This window comes from Oreochromis niloticus, linkage group LG16 (assembly GCF_001858045.2).
Source record: "Oreochromis niloticus isolate F11D_XX linkage group LG16, O_niloticus_UMD_NMBU, whole genome shotgun sequence".
NCBI lineage: Eukaryota > Metazoa > Chordata > Actinopteri > Cichliformes > Cichlidae > Oreochromis > Oreochromis niloticus.
The window spans coordinates 330,287-339,507 of record NC_031987.2 but is presented as its reverse complement, the minus strand read 5'-3'; the positions used below and the strand labels follow the sequence as shown (position 1 = coordinate 339,507).

Below are 9,221 nucleotides of genomic sequence, written 5' to 3'. Positions count from 1 at the left end.
TTTATTCTACTGTATATAGTATTTTATTTTATTCTATTCTGTACAGTTGTGTACTGTATTTATTCTTATTTTATTTTATTCTAATTTTTGCTCCATAACTTTTGCACTGTCCACTTCCTGCTGTGACAAAAACAAATTTCCCACGAGTGGGACTAATAAAGGTTATCTTATCTTATCTCATATCAACATGTGGCTTGGCGTGACGGGACACCTCCTCAAAACGCTCGCTTAGCGGCCCGCTGACAGCTGGAAGCGCCGCTCAAAGAATCCTATTCCAGGGCAGGAGCCTCGTGTGGTGTCTGTTCAGGTTCTTTCTGCGGTTCACAATGAACCCTACTTTCTTTAAATCTTTGAAGCTCCACCCCTCAAGGACTTTCCAGGACCAACAACTGGGACAGGTTTGGGTGTTGATCACAAGACCAGAACAGTTTTTACAGGACAATGGCCGTTTATCAATGCCCAAGTACGCGAGTACGTACTCGCCGAGAACGCACGGGAGTACGTACCTGCCGAGAACGTGAGCACGGACTCCTGGGCCGTTTCTCAATTCTCAAGTACGCGAACACGGACTCGTGATTTGTACAGTCGGAACACCAGCGTACGTGATGATGTCACAGGTCCGGAGTTTTTACTGCCGTCCCCTCCTAATTTAACTGTGAGTAACATGTTATGAAGCTTAACTTTAATCACAGCCAAACCGGTTTACTCAGGAACAAATAAAACACTGAAATAAACCAAACAATAACATTTAGAAGTGATCTAAGTGACTTATATATCATTGTTAACCTCAGTAGTGAAACCTCTATTAATAAAAATAGTGTACATGTACATACGTGTACATACCTTAATAAAAACAAGCAGGTGAGATGTTAGAACGCTTTTATTTCTATTTTAGTGGACACTCAATACTATAGACAGCTGCTGGGGTTTCTTTAACCTGAGTAGTGAGAAGTCCGCGAGCGGGGGGGGGGACGATGTGCCGGGAGTCCGCTGTTGAGTTTTGGACGAAATGCATTCTGGGATATATAGCTGTCCCAAGTCTACACCGATGCATGCTCGATGAAACGGGCGGATCGAGAACACATCCGGGACTTTTTCGCGTTCTCGGCGTGATGCGTACTTCGAATTGGAACAGTACTTGGTCTCCGACTGATGACGTATCACGAGTACACGAGAACGCAAGTACGCACAAGTACGCATATTGATAAACGGCCAATGTTTGGCAGTGATGATGGGGTCGTCCAATCAGGAAGCAGTGGCCTCCGCGGCTCTCAAACAGCGTGTGTCACATGAGCACAGCGCCTCACTCACGTACGGCGGCTGGTTTTTGGTTTTACTGAAACAAAATAAATGTTTTTTTATGATAAATTTGTTAATACTTTTAGCTAAATTTTTTTATCCATAAATGTAAGTTTACTAACAAAACACCATATTTCTGTCATTTTTTTAAGGATGTGGAAATGTACATACAATCAATATCAGACTCTACCAACAAAAAGGCTCTCAAAACAATATATATATGTGAATTTTTGCGTGTACTCATATAATTATTTTTTTTTACCTCTGGTTTTGTATGTTCATGTTCTGTTCTTTTGTATACTTCATCTGTTTGTATGTTGTATACTCATTGTGTGTTCAATAAAGTTAATTTAAAAAAAAAAAACAAAATACTGAAACAAAATCAAACTGAATTTAAAAGTGAAGCGTCTCTGCCGCCGACCGATCGGATCAATAACGGCAGCTCTGCTAAAGGCTGCAGACGAAGGTTCAGAAATGACTTCAAATAAATAAATGTTTGTTTTTCTTATTTGTCCCAGTGTTTTGGCATAAATGGGCTTCCATACCTGAATAACAACACAACATGTGATTGTGTTAATTCTGATTTTATGTCATGTTTATCAATAACAAACGAGTCCATTTAAAATATATCAGAAAAGTTTTACAGCATCTTCAGCAGAACCACAAAAACTTCAGAATCCTGCACCAGGTCCAGGATCAGGACTAGGACCTGGAGTTAAACCAGGATCAAAACCAGGAGCTGGTCCAGTCTGATCAGTCCTGTGGAGGAAGAATGGACTTCTTTGTGGGTCCAGCACAGAACTCCTCCAAGAACCCAGTCTGAGGAGACCAGAACGAGTCCAGAATCTTGGACTTAGATTTGGCTCTGATTCTGAGCTCAGCGGCGCCGCAGGTCAGACGCGATGGCGGCAACGGTGTGTTCAGGAACACGGGGCTGACAACAAATGCTGGAAATGCGGCTTCAGGGCGACCCAGGAGTAGGCCGAGGTGTCCACCTGCAAAACCAGAACTACATACTGACGGAGCAGATCATCACCACACGACACAGTTAATCGGTTAAATTCGTTACCTTGACGATGTGTCTGCGGGCAACGTCGGGCTTCCTGCAGAGTCCCTGCAGCCGCTTACAGAGCTGCTCAGGTGTGGAGTACAGGTACTGTGCTGCATTAGAGAACAAGCAGTAGTTCAGGTGTGCTCCATTAAGGACAGCAGAAGAAGAAGCTGCAGAGACACAGATGTGCTCACCTGGAAATATCTCGGGGTAAACGAGCGCCTTCGGACACAGAGGGAAACAGCCGCAGTGCACCGCCTCCAACCTGCAACACATTCAACACGTGACTCACCTGAGAGCCAATGAGAGAGCAGAGCATCCTGCACATCTGTACCAGCTACCATTATCTGAGAGTCCTGACCAATGAGAAACAAGGAATAAACAGAACTGACTTCCCCTCAGCTATCACCTTACAGAGGCTTTTATTTTGTTAATATAAAGTTGTGCTTTTTCCCCCCCTTCTATCTACATGCAGGCTTTTATTTTGCTAATGTTTTTATTTTGTTGAGTTTCCTGTTCAGTCAGCAGGTCTGAGTGACTAAAGCTGTGTCCCAAAACGTCGGCTGCATCCTCCGGAGGCTGCATTTGAAGGCCGATTACGTCACAGCCAGGCGACGAAGGCTGTCCCAATTCGTCGACTCCTTCAAATGCGGCCGACAAATGCGTCCTTCATTTCCCCGAATTTGAAGGATGGGTAAAGTAAAGTAAAGTAAAGTGTAAAGTGTGTTGTGTTAGTCCCCGAAGGGAAATTACTCCTCTGCATTTAACCCATTCACCCAGTGAAGCAGTGGGCAGCCACCAGTGCAGCGCCCGGGGAGCAGTGTGTAGGGGCGGTACCTTGCTCAGGGGTACCTCAGGGTAGCCGTTCAGTGGGGTCGAACCCCCGACCTTCCGATCATGGGGGAGACACTCTACCTACTGAGCTATCCCTGCCCTGTGTCCGGTGTGTCCTTCGTGGCCCACCATATCCCAGAATTCATAGCGCGACCCAGCCAAATTTCAGCTACCAACAATGGCGGCCGCTACTAAGTTTTAAAATTAGTCTTATTAATCTTTCTGGGTCACAAAATAAACTTTTAACATATTTTCAGGCGAGAAAGTAGCTGTGTAAACTTCAAATATCTGCTCAGTTTATCAAGACATCACATATTTGCAAAAGTGTGCCGACGTTTTCGGAGACGTCTGTTACCCAACCACTCGATAGCAAGCCGGGGGTTCAATTGGTCGCTCGAGCCGGCGAGAGCAGCAGACTCCCGGCTTCATCGTTTTCAGACCCCCGCTCTTTCGCTACTCAGGTTAAACATGATATATAAGTCACTCGGATAACTTAAAAATGTAATTGTTTGCCTTTTTTCGGTGTTTTATTTTTTTTCCGGAGTAAATCGGTTTGGCTGCGATCAAAGTTATTAGATTATTAGATTAAATAAAACTTTATTAATCCATCGGGTGGGTTCTTCCGGGATTTTCACACAGCTGAATAAACGTCAAACAGAAAACTGATTAAACCGAAGTGTGAGACGGTCGAGAATTTACGCCAGTGTCCTGTTATATTTTAGATAGCGAGGAGCAGACGGCCGAGTTTATTAAACTCCACTGACACAGCGGTGATGCAAATCTGAAGGCTAGACCGTCCCATTTCACAGCCTCGCACTTCCGGCCTTCTCGGTCTTCGAAGGACCCGGCCCACGTAGACCACGAAGGCCGAGTCCTCCGAAGGATGCAGCCGACGTTTTGGGACACAGCTTAAGTAGCATGTGACCCGATTTGTACGGTCCGACTTTGCACATGCGCAGTAAGTATCGGGGAGTCCCGATCCGTCACTATCTTTTTATTTTTTGGTTTTTGTCTACATTATACTAAATGTTTCATTATCGGAAACATTTTAAGAGACACTTATTATTCTTAACATCTTAACAGATACTCTGACCATAACTATCATAAAATGCTTCGACCGGAAGTAGACACCTTTCGCGCATGCGGGGTACCGATCGGGTAGTGACCAAATTCATGGGCTGCATCCTCCTGAGGACCCGGCCTTCGCGGTCTACGTGGGCCGGGTCCTCAGAAGGTCGGGTAGGCCGGAAGTAAACAGCTGTGAAATTGGACGGTCTAGCCTTCTGATTAACGTCACCGCTGTCTCGGTGGAGTTTAATAAACTCGGCCGTCTGCTCCTTGCTATCTAAAATATAACAGGACACTGGCGTAAACTCTCGACCATCTCACACTTTTGTTTAATTGGTTTTCTGTTTGACGTTTATTCAGCTGTGTGAAAACCACCCGGGGGATTAATAAAGTTTTATTTTATCTAATCTAATCTAATAACTTTAATCTCAGCCAAACCGATTTACTCACGAACAAATAAAACACTGAAAAAAGCCAAACAATATCATTTTTAGGTTGTCTAAGTGACTTATGTGTTACGTTTACCCTGAGTAGCGAAAGTCCGCGGTGATCTGAAAATGATGTGCCGGGAGTTGTGCCGTTCTCGGCGGCTTCAGTGACCCTCGAGCTCCCGGCTAGCTATCGAGCTGGTGGGTAACAGACGTCTCCGAAAACGTCAAAGCACTTTTGCAAATATGCGATACCTTGATAAACCGAGCAGATATTTGAAGTTTACACAGCTACATTCTCGCCTGAAAATATGTTAAGTGTATTTTGTGACCCAGAAAGATTAATAAAAGTAATTTTAAAACTTAGTAGCGGCCGCCATTGCCGGAAACTGGAGGTTGGCTGGGCCGCGCTATGAATTCTGGGATATGGTGGGCCACGAAGGATACACCCGACCCATCCTTCAAATTCGGGGAAAAGGAGGACGCATTTGTCGGCTGCATTCGGAGGAGTCTACGAATTTGGACAGCCTTCGGCGCGTCGCTGTGACGTAATCGGTCTACAAATGCGGCCTCAGGAGGATGCAGCCCATGAATTTGGACACGACCATAGCACTCTGCCGAGGGGCGTGCCAAGATGGCGGAGTGAGTAGACGCTCTCTACCGAGGTCTGCACAGAAAGTTCGTGAACAACGGTAAAACCTCAACTTTATGCTGCTAACACTAACAGTTGACTAAACAAGTGAAGACACAGCAATCATAAGGCAAGAAGCAGCAGAATGCCGAATCAGAAAGGAGCAAAAAGGGGACTGGAAAGTTCCAAGTCTAAGATAGCGCCTGAGAATGCTAACGAGGAGAGTGCTACGCCCAGCAACATGCTAATGGATAGCTTCCATAACTACGCAGCTACTACGGTGGCACTCACGTTAGCCGAAGAAGAAATGGATGAGTTCCCACCTCTCCCTGTCACACCTCTTAAATCGCCAGCTCTGAAGAAGGTGATGTACGAACGCAGCAGCTCTGACCCAGTTGATGTAAACCAGATAATTTCCAGTTTGTCGGCATTAATTAACTCCAGGTCTGATAACATTGAGAGCATGGTGAGAGAAAACTCGAACATGGTGAAAGAGAATACGCTCCAGATTGAGGGTCTCAAAAAGACGATTGATTTTGTGTGCGCGGAAATGAAAGATATGAAGGGGAAATTTTGCGACCTGGAAAAAAAAAGTAACTAAAGAGGAAGGTCGAGTGGACAACTGCCAACAGAGAATATCTGAGTTGGAAAGATATTCCAGGAGGTGGAATCTCAGACTACATGGAGTCAAGGAGGCTGAGAAAGAAGACGTAAGGGGAAAGGTGATCGAGATATGCCAGTCTGTTCTGCCAGAGCAAAATCATAGGCTGCCTGACGTCATCGACACCGTACACCGACTCGGAGCCAAGCGACAAGGTAGCACCAGACCTAGAGGCATCATCGTGCAGTTCACCTCCCGAATCTACAGAGATGCTGTATGGAAAGCAGCCAAAACATCCTCCTACCTGCAGGACAATCATTTGAGGTTCGCTGAAGATCTGTCCAGGGAGGACAGAGAACGTCGTGACAAACTGTGGCCGATGATAGACAAAGCCCGTAAGGAGGGTAAGTCGGCTTATTTCGTGGGAGGCCCAGGATTCATCAGTGGATCAGAAGTTTTCCCTCCTTCATAGAGACGCTTTTTCAGTCTCCAAAATGACATTTCTGTAAGCTTGTTTACATGGTGAACTTGATATTTTCACCCTTAGGTTAAAGTTGTATTTTTTGTTGAAGAGTGTGTTTTTCTATAAAAAGCTAGATTTGAACCATAGCAGATAGTTAAATACTATATTTTTATAGGCTTAGTCACTCAGGGTTTTTACTGTTCTATTACCTAAATTGTGCAGCACCCGGTCCCCTTATTCTATAGATCTATTCTTAGCTGTAGAAGTTTAGAACTTTTTCTCTCTTTCTTTTTTCTAATAACTTTGTCTTTTTCATTTGTTTCTCTTAATACCAGGGGTTTAAGACAAACATGTAAACGCAAAGCTTTGTTTTTGTTTGCCAAACAATTTAAAACAGATTTTTGCTTTTTCCAAGAGAGTCATTCCACACCTGCTGATACAAATTTTGGGAAATCTCAATGGGGTAATGAAGTCTGGTTGTCCCATGGCTCTGAGCGTTCTGCTGGAGTTGCCACGCTTAAAAATTCTTTTTCTGGGGATGTGTTACATTCTGACTGTGACACCTTAGGACACTACCTCTGCTCAATAATCAGACACAATACCAGTACTTTCATTGCAGTAAATATATATGGTTACAATAAAACTGAAAATGATAAATTACTTGACTCCTTAGAAGAAAGAATTACTTTCTGGCTCTCCAAATACCCAAATTCAGTCCTCTTAATTGGTGGAGACTTTAACATTGCTTTAGATAATACGGTTGATAGGTGGCCTCCAGGGCAGCAGTCTTCATACAGTGCAAACTTAAAAAAATTTATGGGAAAATTTAATGTTGTGGATATTTGGAGAGAAAAATTTCCAGACGATAGACTCTTTACTTGGAGCAATAAGACAGGATCCAGGCAATCACGTATTGACTTTTGGCTTGTTTCTGACTGTATTGATAAAGATAATATTACTGTTAATATACTTGCCACCCCCCCTCACTGATCATAGAGCAATTCACATTAGCGTCCAAATGTTTACACTAGATAATATACCTCATAAATTCTCTTATTGGAAGTTAAATAATTCTTTACTAAAAGATAAGATGGTTAACATGCAGATTAATAAATTAATTGTTTATTATTGGAATAAAGCTAACAGAGAGAAGTCCTTTTGTACCAATTGGGAACTTTTTAAATTTGAAGCATGCAAATTCTTGAGAAGATATGGGAGTCAAATTACTAAATTAAGGAAAGCTGAAGAACAAGAAGTGATAAGCAGAATTGCCTCTTATTACCAGAAGTCCCCAGAAGAAATCTCAGAGGAAGATAAATTAACTTTACTAGAACTTCAAAATAAATTGGACGGTTTATATCGATGCAAGGCTGAGGGTGCTTTTGTAAGATCCAGGAAGAGGTGGCTGGAGGAGGGTGAACAAAATTCTGCTTACTTTTTCAGGCTTGAAAAATACAGATTAAAAACAAACTCTATTCATCAACTAAATATTAATGGCATTGTCTCCGACAATCCTAGAGAAATTTCGTATTTCTGTGCCGAATTTTATTCTAAACTATATAACTCAAAATATAATGACGTTGTCTCAATGCGATTTTTCAATAATATTAAAAACCTAAAAACTATTGTTGTGGAAGATAGGAGTTATTGTGACAGCCCTCTGACTGTGGAGGAAGTCTGTACTTCCATTTCTGCACTTAAGGCCAATAAATCTCCTGGCACAGATGGTTTGACTGCAGAGTTTTATAAATCATTTTCTAATCTCCTGGCTCCATTTTTACTGCAGGTTTTCACAGAAAGTATAGAGAATAACACCCTCCCTCCTACTCTTACTCAAGGTCTCATAACACTTATTCCAAAACCAAACAAAGACTTACTTTTTATTGATAATTGGAGACCCATCTCCTTGCTCAATAATGACTATAAGATTATGGCTTTAATACTTGCAAACAGAATTAAAGAGGTCTTGGACACAATTATCGATGAGACACAATCAGGCTTTATGAGAAATAGACACATTTCTAATAACATTAGACTGGTTCTGGATTTACTTGATTACTCTGATTTGGTACCTGACAATAGCTTCATTCTCTTCCTGGATTTTTATAAGGCTTTTGATACAATTGAACATCAATTTATTTTCTACTCTTTGGAAAAATTTGGCTTTGGTGAATTTTTCTGTAAAGCTGTCAAAACCTTATACACAAATGGCAGTAGTTCTATTAAAATGATTAATGGCTCCACCCCGAGATTTGACCTGAAACGTGGTATTCGCCAAGGATGTCCTATTTCACCATATTTATTTTTACTTTGTACACAAATTCTTGCAACTAATATCTCAAACACTGTTGTACAAGGAATCACCATAGCTGATAAGGAGCTCGTCATCAGCCAGTTAGCCGATGACACCACACTCTTCTTGAAGAATGCAAACCAAATCCCTCCAGCCCTTAGTGTGATTAATGATTTCTCTGAGGCCTCTGGTTTATGCCTAAATCTAAGAAAGTGTGAGTTACTAGCAATTAAAGACTGCCCTGCAAATACTATCTGTAATATTTCTGTTAAACAAGAAGTCACATACTTGGGACTGTTGATATCCAAAGACCAAAAATCAAGATGCTCCTCAAACTTCACTCCAATTATACAGAAAACCCTAAAAAAGTTCAACCAGTGGCTGCAAAGGAACTTGTCGTTGAAAGGTAGAGTGTTAATTACTAAAGCTGAAGGGATATCCCGATTAACATATGCTGTTCTCTCCTTACATCTGGATAAGAAAATTAGTAAAGATATTGACCGTATCCTCTTTAATTTTATATGGAAAAACCGTACGCATTATATTAGAAAAA

The 9,221-nt window shown here is 42.2% G+C and overlaps 1 protein-coding gene across 3 annotated transcripts in view; it reads right to left on the bottom strand.

Moving 5' to 3' along the window:
* Positions 1 to 1,864: 1,864 nt before the first annotated feature.
* The window catches only part of gtdc1 (glycosyltransferase-like domain containing 1), a 31,357-nt gene continuing 24,000 nt past the window's right edge, over positions 1,865 to 9,221 (bottom strand). For all 3 annotated transcript variants that reach the window (XM_005463374.1, XM_013266239.1, XM_025904083.1), the window contains 3 exons: positions 2,545 to 2,615; positions 2,369 to 2,460; positions 1,865 to 2,294 (listed from right to left, as the gene is read on the bottom strand). In XM_005463374.1, coding sequence (XP_005463431.1) covers positions 2,220 to 2,294; positions 2,369 to 2,460; positions 2,545 to 2,615 — 238 coding nt within the window. In that variant the 3' untranslated portion in view covers positions 1,865 to 2,219. The remainder of the gene's footprint in view (positions 2,295 to 2,368; positions 2,461 to 2,544; positions 2,616 to 9,221) is intronic.